At 45.5% G+C, this 18,000-nt stretch overlaps 1 protein-coding gene and 1 pseudogene across 1 annotated transcript in view; one reads left to right on the top strand and one right to left on the bottom strand.

The window, feature by feature from the left end:
* The window catches only part of SND1 (staphylococcal nuclease and tudor domain containing 1), a 419,451-nt gene extending 413,165 nt beyond the window's left edge, over positions 1-6,286 (bottom strand). The window contains exon 1 of the mRNA XM_030853699.3: positions 6,015-6,286. Coding sequence (XP_030709559.1) covers positions 6,015-6,092 — 78 coding nt within the window. The 5' untranslated portion in view covers positions 6,093-6,286. The remainder of the gene's footprint in view (positions 1-6,014) is intronic.
* A 6,089-nt stretch (positions 6,287-12,375) lies between these two features.
* On the top strand, positions 12,376-16,545 carry LOC115851922 (mth938 domain-containing protein pseudogene; annotated as a pseudogene).
* The last annotated feature ends 1,455 nt before the right edge of the window (positions 16,546-18,000 follow it).

Raw genomic sequence — 18,000 nt, forward strand, 5'->3', positions numbered from 1 at the left:
AGTTTATATCAGAGACTGAACATCTCAAAAATGACATCTGAGAGTGTCATCTAAATTTTCATTAGGTTTATTTTCCCTGTAAGTTGCTTAACTTCCTAATTTTAAAAAAGGCCAACTGAAATCTCTGGGGTTTTTTTTCCTAAACATTAGAGCTAAGTGAGAAAAACGTGACGTTAATTTATCATATTGAGTCTCACGGAAAGTAAGTGAATCCCCACAACACTCCATCTGCATCAAATGTTCACAACCTGTGATTCTGCATCAATTTCCGCTGTACGAACAAAAAGCATACGTCAGTCTCCCAAGAGAGGAATTAGCAACAGAAACTGGGGCGGGGCAGTGGGAGGACCTGGGTGGGTATCCATCTCCAAACAAGAAATCAGAGGAAAAGCTACCTAAGCCCAGAAAGAGTTGAATCCCTTTACTTCATTCCTTGTCCCTGATAAGGAAAAAAATTTCCTGCAATATTTAGCTATGCTCTCCCTTGAAAAAATGAAACAAAATAAATCCAAAGACCAGATTCCAAAGGATATCTACTGAACACCCTGCTAGAACCATACGTATCAGCTGGACTGCTAGCCCGTGCTGATAAGTAAGTTTCGCAACAGGCCTTAGAACCTTCTTACTGGGATTCAAAAACCTGGTCAATTTTCTCTTCTGAACTTACTGATAAAAACTAAAATGTTCACTTATTTCCCAAATTTCACTCCCCAAGTAAACTGGGGCATAGACGCGCCAAATCATTTGCCTCGTTATTACCAGCACTGAACACTACCCCACCTCAGGAGCCCCCACTCCTGTTAATGAGCCACACTGCTCATGAGCTCTTCTCTCCTGACCATTAGTTTGAGCTCTGAAGCATACTACTTCGCTTTTCACCATCACTGTTACCTAAAGCTTGCTACGTTAAAAGTGTTGTCAGAGGCCAGAGCTACTACATTCCAGGCAGTAAAAAAATGATGTCAGGAGCATAAACACTGACAGGTTCTAGCTGCTATGTAACTCTTGCTAAGCCTGCTCTTGGCATTTATCTTCTCATCCAGGTCCCGTCCACTGAAAGGTGGGTACCTTGGGAATACACAGGATTGGCTGATAGGAAGTCAGGAAACCTTAGTCTTGGGACTTCCCTGGTGGTCCAGCGGTTAAGACTCTGCACTCCCAATGCAGGGGGCATTGCAGGGTTCCATCCCTGGTCAGGGAACTAGATCCCGCATGCCACAGCTAAAGATCCCACGTGCCACAACTAAGACCCAAATAAATAAATAAATCTTAAAAAAAAAAAAACAAACCTTAGTCGTGGCCCTGTAAGAAACATGAATATGACCAAGAGCAAGTATTTTTTTAATCAATCTCTCATCAGTTATATTTATTCAGTAGACTTAATGTCTGCTACTGATCTCACCAGTATACCAGAACAACCATCACCTCTGCTGCCTTTCCATCTTTTTTCACCGTAAAACACATATATTAATAGCTCAGGTTAAACCCATACCATTTATGTGAAACAATGAACTTGAAGAAACTGAAGAGCTACTATAAAAATTCTGAAAATAATCACCAATGGAGACCCCTAGGACCTTTGCACTTGCTGTTCCCTCTGCCAGGAACTCTTCCCCTATGGCTGGTTCTTTGATGTCCATCAGATCTCAGCTGAGGGAAGCCTTTCCTATCTAAAGGAGCCACCCCTCCCTTCCTCCCAACCACTCTGTCCCATTCCCCTACCGGAAATCACTATCTTATACTATCATCTTCTTGTTTACTTGTCGATTGTCTATCTCCTCTATGAACCCGTAAGGGCAGGAATCTGATTTACTTTTTTACCACTGTTTCTCTAATACCCAGACAGTGCTTGACACAGATGATCAATAAAATTCGTTCAGGAAAGGAAATATGATTGCTCATCATTCTATATCATTAGTTAGTACATGGCAGCAGCCACTGTTAGCATGACTAGAGCCAGATGGACGCTTCCTTTTCATACAGGAAAAACGACAGAAAGTCTTTAAGACATAGCAAAAACTTAGTGCTCCTTTACTTACAATTTTGATTGAAAGCTACCATGCTCACATGCTGGGAAGTGGGCAATTTTAAGACTAGAGGGAAAAGCCTTCCATCCTATTCCACCCACTTCTTTGCAAATGGCCCTACTAAAATATTCTTATTCGGCTACCTTGTCCCTTTGAACAGTAGAATAAGAGTGTTTTAAGCAGCTTAGCAAAGGTGTTTTTCTTTCACAGTCTGCAAGAGCTAAGTGCACATAGGAAGGAACAGATTAATAGACTACTACTCTATCCCCACTACACTCTGGAAAGACACATACTTCTTAGCTCAGAAATGTAGGAAACACTTAGCTATAATGATCTAAATTATAGGCAGCATTTCCTACAAGCTGTACACTGGAGAAATTTCCACTAAGCTACTCACCAGGAAGCCTACATCCCGCTTCACAACAACCTGGCAGCACAATTCCTGTCAAAGGAGGAAATTGTGGCCAACTCCTCCTTTAGGTGTCCCAAGGCTTAGGCATCGAGTGGTAATCTTGGTTCTTAGCATAAAACCAAAGACTGGCAGAGGGATCCTTTTCCCCTTTTAAATGGGGCAGGGTGAAATGGGAATTGAGATTTGGCCTTCCACACCATAAGCATGATAAGATATGCTGCTTCCATGGCTGCTTCTGATAAGCACAGAAGATTCAAGAACTGCGGTGGCTTTATCCTGCTACGTGCTCCTGCTTGAAAAGACATGCAGACATAAGATAGGAGGGTTAGAGTGAAGACTTCGAAAAGGGCTCTATCCCCAAGACAGAAGTAAATGGGGACAGCAAAACCAGCGAAAATAGCCATCTCTAAGTAGCTGCTAAGTGGGGTGACTGAATTTTATACTCAGTACCCCAAGACTTCTCCCAACCTCTATTTAACATGTGCTGACAATATTCTGATGCAGCTAAAGAAAGTCTAGTAATTACTCAAGAAACCCAGAGATAGAATCCTCTAGGGTTTTGAGAAAACATCTGATTTGACAGAGACATTTACTTTCCCAGGTCCTATTCTGTCTGCCCACACAATTGCCAGTCTTATCCCAACTCAAAAAATATACAAATCCACCTTCGGTTTTTCCATCATTCTCACTGCCTTCTCAGTAACAGAAGGGCCCCACAATGCTTGTGTCAACTTACTGCCGAGTTCCTCCTTCAACACATTCCAGAACCAGCTCTGTCCCTTGGCTCCCACTCTCAATAGCAGACGCAGCCTCTTCCGTCATTTAAAAAAAACTGGGCAAATGCAAAAATTTTTTACAACTTCATTCTCAGCTCTTTCTTCTTCAACCTTAAAAGAAGGAATGCAGGACTTGCGAGGACGGCAAGGCAGAGACCAGAAGAAACTTGCACTTGCCACGGCCTTTCCATGGTTCTTTGGCCAAAAAAGAGGAAGGGTGAGTACTCTTCTTCACTGCAGCAAACCTCAACCCCAGACCTTCAGACCTTCAGCTCAGCCTGAGTCCAGACAAATCTCAGCCTGAAAGGCCCGCCTCTGGTTTGTCAGTTTCTGCCCCTCAACCCAAAGGCAAGCAAAGCAGTGGCCACTATTTTCCTATTCATCAAACTATTTCCTCCTCACTTTCCTCTGTCATAGAGCCCCATCTTCTCTTGCCGTTCTTACGAAGCAGTTCCTGGTACCACTGGAAACGATTACTCTCCAGGAAAATACAACTTTGCTTAGCAGAAGAACTTCACACAGAGCAATTGGCCAGGGGTCGATTCTTCATTCCAGACAGGCTTTGAAGCCTGGCACAATTCTGCCTGTCGCTCTGCAGTTCACCCAGCTTCCCTCACCTAATCCCTGCCTGGAACTCACCCACCCACCCCTTGCAGCTTGGTCACAGAAAAACAGCAGTATAGGTGACCCTACCACTCAATCTTCAAAACCTCCGTCCAACCCTAACGTGTCTTCCACACCACACTCCTTTGCACCTAAGGACCATAAGCACCAAATAAAGTCACTTAGCACAACAGCAGCTCCCGGACAAGACAGGAGGAACGTCTAATCTTTCCTTCGCTCAAATACAGTCAGCTTCACTTTCCTGCAATTTTGCGGCCATGCATCACCCGCCCTGCCCTCTGCTAACGACATGCCCAGGAGTCAGAGGCACTGTACTATGATGTTCAAGAACCTGTGCTTTAGCAGACAGGCCTGGGTTCAAGTCCCAGCTCTGCCTCTCATTACCAATTAAAAAGTACCTGTCCTGGGGTAAACTACTCTTTCTAAACCTCAGATTACATACCGGTAAAATGTAGCCAATGATCCTATCTACTTGTTAGGTATTATAAATGAGATAATACAAACAGAATACTCAGCTCAAGACATGAGCCTTAATAAACAAGTGATCGTTGATATTCAGTATCCTCGGGAGTAATCTGTGGGCAGACATCATCACCCCATAGAATCCAGATGCCCTGGAAACCTCCAGAATTTGTAGAAGCAAAAATATGTTCAGCTTCCTTCCACTCCCACCCCCCAAATAAGGGGGGCCTTTAAGAAAAATTCAAGCCTTAGCAAAGGAAAAAACTCAGAAAGATTCACTCAGTGCTGCCAATTCCACTACCAGACCGCCAAGCACTGCTCTGTTCCTATGGTGAATGGAAAGATCAGTGCAAATGAAAAAGCTAATTTAAGAGGAGCCACTTCAGGATAATTCTTTCATAGGTCAAGTCAGTATTTCAAAGAGGTGAAAATATGTGGACCTTGGAAATTCCCTTCTCTTTCAGTTCCTGATAAATTCTGACTCTCCGTTTATGTATAAATAAACGGGAAAGCAATATTGAAAATCCTAAGAATCTCAGCTGGAGGCAGAATATCGCCTAAGAAATGAATACATAAGCATCAGTGGGAAAAAAAAGTCTTGAAATCTAATTCATACACACAAGCTGAAGAATACTTTAATCCTGTGAAAGACAGTAAACCACTGCAGAGCTTTGGGACAAAATCTCATAAAGAATATTTCCTGACGGAAAAGTCAGAATTGCAGTCTGAAATGCAATCTGGAAGTCTGCGGTCATCACAACCAGAAATTCTAGTAAAAACCAAGAAGTGTCAGGTTCCAATATTAGGGAGTGTTGGGGGGAGGCCAACAGAGGGGACAATTGATAAAGAGAATTTATACTACAAAATTATCATGGAGCCGGGGGTAAATATTTTTTAATGACACTTGCAGGGTTTAAATTCACCATTCAAAGATGTAGGAAGCGGATATATAATCAGGCAGAATCTACGGTGTTACCGCAGTGGACTGGGAATCAGAACACTTGGGCTCTGGTCCTGGAACCAATCCAAACCACCAGGTGACCTTAGGCAAGTCACTTGCCCTCTTCAAACTAGTCTCATCTGTAGTGAGGGAACAATAATGATCGCTAAGATTCCTACCGGCCTAACATCTTAAGAGTCAAAAAGAGGGGGAGCACAAATATGAGGAGCTCTCAGGACTACAGACTTGACACAAGAGGTGGAGGGGAAAGGACGGGAAATGAGGGCCAGAGCGCGAGAAAACTTGGCGTAAGTAACTGAGCGTCGGTGAAAATATAAAAGCTTCAAGAAGACCAAGTACTCCAAGAGTTCCATGGAAGAGCGGACGTCAGGATCTTGAAAAACTGCAAACTACTCAGCATATGCCAAAATGGACAGAGGACAGGGGGATCAGAGAACAGATACCAACAAATTATCCCCCTTAACCAATCACAAATCTATCTGTCCTGGTAAACAGCCAGGAGACTGAGTGCCGCGATCACGGAAATCACTGTGACCCCCTAATGCCACGGTGTCCAGGAGGCAAGGCACCCAGGGGAGTCCGTATCGGCTTGCGTCTAAGGAGGGGATTCCGAGAACGGGTGAAAAGTGAGGAAAGGGGCAGAGAAAAGAGGATCTGGGAGACCATGCAGGCTGGCGGGAGGGAAAGGAGCCAGCGCCAGACTCCCGCAAGGTGGTGGCCTGTGGGATCGGTGTCCCGGTCCCCGCTCTCACCATCTTGACGATGCCCCGCTGCACGGTGGGGACCGCGGGTCCCCCGGAGGAGCCGCCGCTCTGCGCGGAGGAGGCCATGTGTAGCAATGGAAAACCAGCGAGTAAGACGGTAGGCCGGCTTGGAGGTGTCAGTGTGGGTGTCGGTGTTGGTGAGAGGCCGCCGCGGAGAGGAGCAGGCGGGCGACCGGCTGTGGGCGATGGACGGGACGGACACGCCGGGCGCTCACAGGAGCAGCAGCAGGACTGCCAGCGAAAGAGACGCGATCTCCGCCGCCGCTACACGTTCTACTCGCCGCGCAAGCGTGCCAGAGCGCCACTGCTCTCCGGCCAATTAGAGCCCAGAGCCCGCCGGACCCCAAGCCAATAGACACCCTGCTCGCGGAACCCCGCCCCTTGCTCCCCAAACCTGTGGAGAACTTCAGGAAGCGCTGAAAGAGCTGATTTGCGGTGATGGGCTAAGTCTGGGGCGGGACTTCCGGGGCAGCGGCAGTAGGTAGTGTCGGGAGGTGTAGTGGAAAGGAAAGGACACGTCAGCATCTGGCCGCGGGGCGCGGTGGGCCATGGGAGCCCCAAGGGCGGGGTCAGCCTCGCCCTCCGGCTTGGCCCCGCCCATTACGCCCAGCCCCGCAGGCCCCTGGGGAGCCCACGTGGAAGCCAGTTTTCCAGGAGGGCGCACCAGGGTTGGGGAGAGCTGACTGGGACCCCGAGCCAACGAGGCCGAATCCTAGAGGGATCTCAGTACTGGTGCACACCGACTTCCGACATTTTACCTCAGCTGAAAGTGTGGGAAGAACTTGGAAGCGTCTGAACGCCGTGAAACCTACCAATGTTGGCCTTGACACAGAACGTGGCCGCGCGCCCTCCCTGTAGTCGGGAGTGTATCTCGCTCGCATTTGTGTCTTCGGTGACTAGCACTTGTTAGGCACTCGATTAATGTTTTTTGGTGGAAAGACTAAATCTCTCTTACGGGGTGATGTCTTGTGCGCCAGTGAAGTTGCTGAGAACCTTGCTAACACTCCGTTGACGCAGGGTGAAGAGCCACGCCTCCTCCAGCCGCCCGACCCCATCCCTTCACCTAGCCCTAGTCTCTCTTTCGAGTAAAGTGTTGGCGGGGTAGGGAGGCGCAGAGCAAAGACATATAAATGTTTACGTGAATGTTGAGAGGCAACTAATATTCGTCGAGTGCCCACTATGAGGAGCCAAGGATCTTACTTTCATGCCATTTAATTTTAATCTTGAAACTTGGTCCTACGCTGAGGACACTGTTTCCCCTGTAGCTCTTTTGAGAAGAGGTTATTCTCCCACGCTTCACCTTTCCCAAAGGCAAGTTTTGGGGTGAGCATCTTCCAAGATGCCTAGTGCCCCTTCCATACCATTAATTTGCCATCCTCTTCAAAAAAAAAAAAGTCTCTGTGGTGGCTCATCCCACCTGATTATAGTACTCTCCTCCTCACTGGGGTTGTTGTCTTCTCTGCCCCAAATGCCACTTTGTCATTCATTGAAATTGACACCTGGTGCACACTCTTCTCCACCCAGTGATCCTGAGCGACTTTAACCTTTATGTGCCTGACTTATCCAATACCCTGGCGTTGACCTCATCTTTAGTGAACTTGACCTCTGCACCCGTTCAGCTACCCTCTTTAGGACAGATGAAGCATTACAACTGCTCCATAGCTGAAACTGTAAACTCAAACACCCCATTCTCTGATCATAATTGCTGTCCTTTCTCCCTTCTCACTAAGTTACTTCTTATACCTTGTATTAGTTATCTGTTGCTGTATAACAATTTACCCCAAAACTTAAGTATTAAAGCAATAAGCATTTATTATCTCACAGTTTTTGTCAGGAATCTAGGCAGGTCTTAGCTTCAAGTTCCTTCACAAGGCTGGAATCAAGCCTGGAATCAATGGGAGCTTTGGTCTCATCTGAAGGTCCCATCTGACTAAGGGAGGATCTGCATTTAAGATCGCTCAGGCAGTCATTGGCAGGATTCAGGACCTCAGTTCCCTGCTATGTGGGTCTCCCCGTAGGGCACACAGCATGGTAACTGGTTTGCATCAGAGCAAGTGACTGAGAGAGTGAGAGGGCAAGCACGAGTCTTTTTGAACCTAATCTCAGAAGTAACATCCCAGGACTTCCCTGGTGGTGCAGTCGTTAAGAATCCACCTGCCAATGCAGGGGACACAGGTTCTAGCCCTGGTTCGGGAAGATCCCACGTGTTGCAGAGGAACTAAGCCCATGCGCCACAACTACTGAGCCAGCTCTCTAGAGCCCACGAGCCACAACTACTGAAGCCCACACGCCACAACTACTGAAGCCCATACGCCTAGAGCCCGTGCTCCGCAACAAGAGAAGCCACCGCAGTGACAAGCCCCTGCACCGATATGAAGAGTAGCCCCCGCTTGAATCTCCACTGGCCGCAACAAAGACCCAACGCAGCAAAAAAAAAAAAAAAAAAAGTAACATCCCATCACTTGCTATATTCTACTGGTGCAGCCCACACTCAAAGGGAGGAGATTACACAGGGGCATGAATACCAGTAGGTAGGATCACTGGGGATCATCTTAGAGGCTACCTATCACACACTGTTCTTTAAGTAGAATTCAAAGTCCCTGAACCTCTCTGTCCTCTTTATATCAGCTCTTTTCTACTTTCTCCTGGTCCTTTAGACTCCATTATTTTTGCCCTTCTCCTTCCAGTATCCTTATCTCTAATCCCCATTTGTCTTCCACTGGACTCAACTGTCAAAACTGCAACTCTAGATCTCTCTGCCTTCTCCAAACCTACCACTTAGCTAGAGCAAACACTCAAAGATGCAGGTGATTGCCACACTAACAATTCACAGGCCCTCACACATTGCCTGGAATTTCTTCTGTTTCCTCAATCACTTTGGTCTCCAACTCCATTGGGTCTGGTGTGTCGTTGTTTAATTAAGACTATATTTTTAGAGCAGTTTTAGTTTCACAGCAAAACTGAGAGGAGGGTACAGAGATTTCTCCATATATTCCCTGCCCCCGCACAGACATAGCCTCCCTCATTATCAACATCCCGTGGTCCGTTTGTTACAGTTGATGAACCTATATTGACACGTCATAATCACTCAAAGTCCATAGTTTACGTTAGGCGTCACTCTTGGTGTTGTACATTCTATGGGTTTAGACAAATGTATAATGGACATATATCCATCAATATAGTATCACACAGTATTTTCCCTGCCCTAAAAATCCCTGGGTCTGTTTTACAACTGATGGGAACATACTTTATAACAAAGGGAGCTCTACGTAATGCACTGTGTTAACCTAAATGGAAGGAAAGTCCAAAAGGGAGAGGATATCTGTATGTGTATGGCTGATTCATTTTGTTGTGCAGTGGAGGCTAACACAACATTGGAAAGCAACCATACTCCAATAAAAATTAATTTTAAAAAAATCCCTGGGTCTGTTTTAAACCTTCTCTGTTTTCCTCTTAACCCTGACTCCACTCTCTCCCACACTCTCCAATAGTACAAAACCTCCTACTTCGGAGGGATAATAAAAACCATCAAGAACTCCCTCCATATAAAGACTCAGACGTAGAGAATGGACTTGAGGGCACGGGGAGGCTGGGATGAAGTGAGAGTGGCATGGACTTATATACACCACCAAATGTAAAATAGATAGCTAGAGGGAAGCAGCTGCATCGCATGGGGACATCAGCTCGGTGCTTTGTGACCACCTAGAGGGGTGGGATAGGGAGGGTGGGAAGGAGAGGCAAGAGAGGGAATATGTGGATATACGTATGCGTATAGCTGATTCACTTTGTTATACATCAGAAACTAACACACCATTGTAAAGCAATTATACTCCAATAAAGATGTTAAAAAAAAAAAAAAGAACTCCCTCCATTTCCCACCACAAAAGCTAAAAGCTTATCTTCCTTCTCATTCTTCTCCTTTTCTCCCTTGTTACAAAGAAAAAACTTCCTACTGCTTAGGCTAAACTCTCCATCTATGTCGTGGATCCACCCCCTCCACCTTCTCAAGGGCGCTCAGATAATTCCCTCTCCTGTTTCATAGCCTCTCAGTTTATCCTGGATTCTTCTCATTAATATTTAAATATTCTCAAATGTCTTGCATAGTAAAAATAAATTAATTAAATTCATCTTTACTCCACATCCCTCTCCAGATAGCTCTCCTCCCTTCATAGGCAAACCCTCTTGGCGAAATTCTTTGTGTTTGTTGCCTCTACATCCTCACCCTGCATTCAGTCCTCAGCTCCCTGCACTCTGACTATTGCTCTTATCAACTTACTGAAACTGTTCTCTCCCAGGTCACTCATGAGTGACCTTCTTGTGACTACATTCAATGGACACTTTTCACATTGGGCAGTCACTTAGCTGAGCTCTCCATAGCATTTGACATCGTACTCCTTGAAATGTCTCTTTCCTTCCCATGTTTCTTATATTCCTCCCATCTATCTCCATTGCAAATGACTCTCCCTTTGCCTACCCCTTAATATTGATGTTCCCCTGGGTTCTTCTCAAAGTATCTTCTTTTCTAGTGCAAAACATTCTTCCCGAGACGTCTAATCCATTCTCATGGCTGCATGCTAATGATTCCCAAATAGATAACTCCTGTTAAAATAACTCCCTTGCGCTCCAGACCCATATGTACAATGATACTCTGGATATCTGCCCATGGCTGTCACCTTGGGAATTCAAATTCAACATGTCTCACAAGGAGCTCATTATCTTTCCTCCCTAGCCTCCTCTTCCCTAGTATGTGTCTCAGCCCAAATAATGAGATGAAAAGCTACCCAGTTACAAGCCAGAAATCTGGAGATCGTCTGTGACTCCTCTCTCTACCTCATTCCTTAATTCTTAGTCAATCTCGGAAATCTGTTAGATCTACAGCAGTGCAGTGTAGCACATAAGCCCGACCTGGAACAAGACCACCTGGGTTCACATCCCAACAGGATATAACCTTGAGCAGGCTGTGTGGTATCTCTGTTCCATGGATTTCTCCTCTGTAAAATAAAGATGATAATAGGACTTACCTCCTAGGGTTGTTCTGGTCTTGAGGATTGTATGCGTTAGTATATGCTAAACGCATAGAACACTGCCTGGATATGTGTGTTAAATTTGCTGTGATTATTATTAAGTATCTCCTGTTGCTTAAGCCTGACATATTTTCACCCGGGTCGCTGCACTAGGCTTGTAATAGAGCTCCCTGACATCAGGGAGCTTCCTTTACCTACACCCCACCCATTCTTCCTACTGCAGCCTAAGTGATATTTCTAAAATGCAGATCTGATCAGGTCTTTCTACGCTAAGCCCCTCCCGTGATTTCTCTACACCAGCTCTTCTCTCACAGCTCTACCCTTCCACAGTGTGCCCAGGCCAAGTGAACTTGGTTTTGGCCATTCAAGACCACGCTCCTTGGCCTCCAGGGCTTTGTGCCTACTTTTCTGTCTGCCTGGAGCACGCTTTCCATCCCTCTTTCCTCCTCCCTGCCCTGACTCACTTCCCCTGTTTCCCCATCCTTCAATTCCCCACTTAGAAATCAGAATGTCTCCCCTGGAAGGCATTGGGAAGAATGCCTTTCCTCAGGGTAGGATTGTTTTGTTTTTTCTCCTACTCTTGGTCTGTTAGAGCACTTATGAGATTATAGTATCATTGTCTCTTTCCCTTTGAAAATGTCATCAGACTGTGTCTAATTTCCTTACAGTGGAATTCTGAGGCCATGCCTGGCACAGAGAGCTGCTCAGTATATATCTGTGAATAAGTGAATGACAGGGACTTCCCTGGTGGTCCAATGGTTAAGACTCCACGCTTCCACTGCAGACAGCACAGACTTTGATCCCTGGTCGGCGAACTAGGATCCTGCAGGCTGTTCGGCACAGCCAAATAAAATACAACAAAATAAATGAATGACAGAAAAGTATTATCATATTCATTTCACCTGTAAGGAACTATAGATTCAAGTAGGATGTTTGTTGAAGGTCACACGGCTAGAGGATTAGTAGAGAAGGGATTTGACACTAGTTCTTGTGACTCTAAAACTCGTGTTCACTCTGCCATTAGTAGTGGAAGGAGACTTAGAAAACCTTAGAGGTGACTCCTGTGTGTGGAGAACATGAACACATACCGCCCCCCCACACACACACAATCTAGAGATGGACAAGATTCATTTAAACAAACAAACAAACACCCTATTTTCTGTACTCCTTTGAGAGTAAATCTAGGAAATATATCCCCAGTAGTAATAATGGCCAAAGTATATTGAGCACTAAATACTAAACAGACTCTATGCAGAATGCTTTTCCCTACATTACATAATTTAATCCTTAGAACAATGCTATGAAATAATCAGTCTCTTTCCACAATGGAGGACATTAATGCTTTGAAAAGGTGAGCAACCAACTGTAAGTCAATTGGTAATAAGGGATGGAGTCAAGATGTGAACGCAGAAATTTCTGACCATAGTCTGCTCTCAACCATTTAACTACCCTGCTTCTAGGGTGGCCAGACATGCCCCCTCAACCTCGATCTGCACCTGTAGAATCCAGAGGCTTCAATGAAAGAGTTTTCAACTCTCCAGTGAGCTTCCTTTGAGTAAACGGGAGGAAATTCAGCACTAGACTAACTACCTGCTTCCATTCTTTTCGTTTTGTTTTGTTTTTTGTGCGGTACGCGGGCCTCTCACTGCTGTGACCTCTCCCATTGCGGAGGACAGGCTCTGGACTCACAGGCTCAGCGGCCATGGCTCACAGGCCCAGCCACTCCGCTGCATGTGGGATCTTCCCAGACCGGGGCACGAACCCGTGTCCCCTGCATGGGCAGACGGACTCTCAACCACTGCGCCACCAGGGAAGCCCCCTGCTTCCATTCTTCCAAGCCCCTCTCCAACTTCAACCCACCCTCCTTACTGTCAATTTGCTGTTCTTTCTGAGATGCACATTTCAATCACACAGACTCCCTCCTTACCATTATAGTGGCTCCCCTTCTGCTTCAGACAGTTTCAACTGCTTAGCATAGCACAGGAGGCCCTCGCCTTCCGGCTCTGACTTCCTCTTCCTCCTCCTTCACCTCCTCTTCTTCCTTCTACAGGAGTTTAATGTTCTGTTGGTTTGCTGGGTATCATTTCTAAAGTTCAGAGTGAATTCTTTTTCAAATAAACTTAGTTTTCAGTGCCAGAAGATTAATTTCTTACCCTTTTTCTTGTGAAATATAAGACACAAGAAAGTGCTCCAAACAAAAATGTACACCTTAATGATTTATCACAAAGTGAACACTAATGTAATTACCACCTAAGTCAAGAAGATGAATGGCCAGCATTCCCAGAAACTGCCCTTTTAATTGCTGCTCTTCCTAAGCCTGTATCTTAAAACACTATAATTTTGCTTGTGTTTTTTAAAATTTATAACTGAAATTAAACAATATGTATTCCTTCATGTGGTTTCTTTTGCTCAGCATTATGTTCGTGAAATTCATCCACATTATTACATATAGCTGTTGTTTGTCATCTTCATTGCTGTATAGTATTCCATAATAATGACTATACCACGCTAGGTTTATCCATTCTCCTGTTGATGGATAGTTGGCTTGTGGCAGATTGTGTTTTCCAAAGATGGCCACAGAAATATCTCTCAACACACATGCTGTTTTTATAAAGTGATCTCAACATTCCTCGCATTAAAAGGTGGCGTCTATGTCCCCTCCCCTTGAAGGCCTTTGCTCTGCCTTAACCAACAGAGTGCAGCAGAGGTGACTTCTAAGTCACTTCATAAAGTATGCCTTGCACTTCCACCTTGTTCTTTGGGGATGCTTGCACTTGCCACCAAGCTGGGTGAAAGTCCAGGCTACACCATGGAGAGGCTGCATTCAGGTGTGCTGGCCAACTGCTCCAGCTGAGTTCCTGGCCAACAGCTGGCATCAACAGCCAGTGGTTGCCTAGTGGTTAGGAATCTGGGCTCTCACTGCCGTGGCCTGGGTTCAATCCCTGGTCGGGGAACTGAGATCCCACAAGCCCGCAGCCAAAATATATGCACATATTCTGTTCCCTGGTGGCCTAGTGGTTAAGATTCTGGGCTTTCACTACCGTAGCCGGGGTTCAATCCCTGGTCGGGAAACTGAGATCCTGCAAGCCATGTGGCGCAGCTAAAAAAAAAAAATCCAGAAGCATGCATATATTTGCGTCTTCTGTGCTATTTTGGGGATTCTCTGGTGGTACAGCTGTATGAGGAAGAAGGCTTTAGATGATTTCAGCCCCTCACCACTGAGCCACAGCCTTTGAGTCTCCCCACAGAAGTCACAGACATTGCAGAGCTGAGGCAAGCAATCCCCTCCAGGCCTTTTCTGAACTTCTGACCCACAGAATCCACAAGCATAACAAAATAAGAAACGCATGTTCACGAATGTTTATTTATAGTAGCTAAAAACTGGATACAATCCTGTTCCTGGCACTATTGCTATAAAATATATATATATTATGCATTTCAAACTTAGCGCATAAAACCACAAACATGCGTTTCTTTGGGGAATATATAGGGGTCATAGGTTATGAATATCTTTAACTTTGGTAGATAATGCCAAACTTTTTTCAAAGTGGGTGTGCCAATTCAGACTGTCTCCAGCAGTACACGAGAGTTCTAATTATTCCATATCCTCACCAGCATTTGATATTATCAGTCTTTTTTTTTAAATTTATCATTCATTTATTTGGCTGCGTTGGATCTAAGTTGCTGCGTGGGAGCTTTCTCTAGTTGCAGCAAGTGGGGGAGCGGGGGCTCCTCTTCATTGCTGTGTGTGGGTTTCTCATGGCAGTGGCTTCTCTTGTTGCGGAGCACAGGCTCTAGGCACGCGGGCTTCAGTAGTTGTGGCGCACGGGCTCAGTAGTTGTGGCTCGTGGGCTCTAGAGCACAGGCTCAGTAGCTGTGGCACACTGGCTTAGCTGCTCTGCAGCATGTGGGATCTTCCCGAACCAGGGCTCGAACCCGTGTCCCCTGCATTGTCAGGCGGATTCTTAACCACTGCGCCACGAGGGAGGTCCTTATCAGTCTTTTTTAATTCCAAGCATTTTGGTAGAGGGGCAGTAGTATTCTCATTATGGCCTTAATTTGCATTTCCCTGATTTCTAATGAGGCTAAGCATTTTTGAATATGTATAACTGGTATTTGGTTATAAAGGTATTCTCCTCTATTATCTTCTAGGAGCTTTATTATTTTGCCTTTCACATTAATAGCAACAATTCCTGGAGGTACTGTGACATCATTTCGTTTGTCTGCCCTCAAGTCATCTTCTGGGATTGTAGTCATTTCAATGTTATCCTGATCCAAAATGAGAGGATCTAACCCTGGAACATTCTCCTGCTCCCAGAACTTATAAAGTCTTCATTGCAAACCAAATGATAAAGTCAAAATCCTGAGGCCCTAGAAGAGTAAAACACTTTATTCTTCAAGCAGTCTAATCCCACCAACTCATTTGGGACCAAGCTCTACAGAGGAGTACCCCACTCGCTCTGTGCTCCCCATTACACACCTCACCTCCAAACCAAGTGCTTGAAGCCATGGTTCTCCCCCTTTCTCACTGTGCTGCCAAACAAGCATAAGTGTCCCCACTCCCATCTGGCCCCTGTGGCCAGGACCAGGTCATTAAGAGGAACGTCTCTCCTGAACTCTGGATTCCCAGATTTAGGGGCAAACATGAGGATGTCAGCGCATTTTAACTGTGACTTTAGACCTTTCGAGCTTGGTGTTTGAATTCCCCTGGAAGGATTAGGATGGCTTCTCTTCCTGGGAGTTACTACCCATGGAATTGCAAGGCAGTTAGATTTCCAACCTGCTCTTCTCTAAGATGTGAGACCAAGTTCTTCCTAGCCATGACAGACAAATGGGAAGGTCTGTCCAGTTACCCTAATGTTTACTGCTATACAGATTCCACTAAGCATTCATTTCCCTTCTCCTTGTTTATTCTCTTTGTCCCACCCACCTTCCTTCTTGCTTCTGACTCATCCACATTCCTAAATGAATTTGTCTCTTCCCCAAAACTAAAAATAAACCCATTATAATTAAACACCCTTGACCTAGCCAAGAGGCCCTGAACACACCAAGGTGAGAGATAAAGCACAGAGCCATTTGGGATCGCAGCTCTGTGGACAGAGGGCGTTGGAGTTCAGTTAAGTTCCTTATATCTTCCTCTGAAATTGCTTCCCTCTCATGGGGGCAAATGAAAATACAAGACTCTACTAAAATCTATAAGGGCTGCAAAGTGCAGCCAGGGGGAAGTTGGGCTGGAAATCGGAGAGAGACAGAACTGAGTATTCTCCTGGTGTGCAGCCTGCCGATGTGAAGGAAATTGTGGAGACGGGTGTGCAGACCCTTGCGATTGGCTGAGGGATGAGTGAGGCCTTGAAGGTACCCCATCAACTCTGGAGTACCTCGGGAAAGAAGGCACTGATGTGCGGGCCCTCCAGGCAGAGCAGGCAGTGAAGGAGGATAATGCCTTGGTTACCCAAGGTGCCAGGGTGGGAGGGGTCTTCCATCCCACCTGCTGATGGAAACTTAAGAGGATAAATCAGGAATTCCCTGGCAGTCCAGTGATAAGGACTCGACACTTTCACTGCAGTGGCCTGGGTTCAATCCCTGGTTGGGGAACTAAGATCCCACAAGCCATGGGCCCCGCCAAAAAAGAGAGAGAGAGAGAGAGAGAGAGAGAGAGAATAAATCACTAAGCAATGAAAAAACAAAACAAAACAAAACAAAAAAACCCAACCCACCCTTAATACAAAAATTCCACCCCATGCATTATTTTCCTTAAGACTTTCAACCTCCGTCTCATATCAGTATAAAAACACTTTAGGGCCAGGAAATGCAAAGGAGCAAAAAGGAGTCAGAACATGGTGGGAGCATAGTAAATGCTTACAGAAAAGGGTTGTAAACTGGTTAGGAAGTAGGTGGTACTCATGAAATTTTCCCCAACAAGGCAGCCTCACAGAGGCCCTGGCACCCCTAGCCTCCTTAGGGAGGGCATTTCTGAGGGTTCGTACGTACCCCACAGTGGGTACTGGTTGTATAACGCTAGAGGAGAGCCAAGAAGTTCAGCTCTAATCACTTATTCAGGTGATAGTGATGCAGCTGCTCTGCAGGACTGGGTCCCACCAGCCCTGTCTATTGGCCAACATACACAGAGCGCACCCTGGAAAGACAGCACATTGCTTCTCTTAGGTGACAGCACGATTGACAGTTACACCTTTCTAGCCTCCAGGCCAGAATTCACCTGGGTGAGAAAGAATGAATAGGCGTGCGCCCCATGTGATCATAAACCAACAGCCCAGAAAAGCAGCCGAAGTCTCTTTCTCATTTGAGTTTTTGCTTAGTCTGTATTTATTTATTTATTAATATTATTATTTTTTTCCCCAGCCTGGTTTTATTGCACATCGCTTCAGTATGCCTGCATAGCCATGTGTTCATCATTTTGGTAACTAAGAAGCCCCATTTTGCCTTCTATTGGTGCTTAAGTAAATTATAAACACTACCTTTTGCTCAATCTCTACAACGGGCCAGGCATGGTACTAGATATTTTGTATATACTGTCATATGATCTCATGAAATTGCTATAATAATCCCCCATGGGAGAAACGTTGTTTCCACTGTAAAGGAAATAAAACGGAGACTCAGGAGGATGGGATTCCAACCCAGGTCTGTGTGACTCCTAAGTTCAAGCTCTTGGTCCTTCTGTCCATCTATCCGTGAGGCATGGTTTTGGAAGCCTCTTTAGAGCCCATCCCACCTCATACAAAGGCTGAGGTCGTTGTCAAAGACATCCTTTCAGTAACATTTAATAACATTCACCTTATCTACCCATTTTTTCCTTATCTCACAAGGTCTTCTGCCCACCCAGCTTTTATTTTCCCCATCAAATGATTCTTGTTTTTTCAGTCCTAGAAACAAAATGCTGGGCTAGATGAGTCATTGTTTCAAGCCACTGTGACAATTTTCTGTGTTCCTCC

The sequence above is a fragment of the Globicephala melas genome, chromosome 9, assembly GCF_963455315.2.
Source record: "Globicephala melas chromosome 9, mGloMel1.2, whole genome shotgun sequence".
In the NCBI taxonomy this organism is placed as follows: domain Eukaryota; kingdom Metazoa; phylum Chordata; class Mammalia; order Artiodactyla; family Delphinidae; genus Globicephala; species Globicephala melas.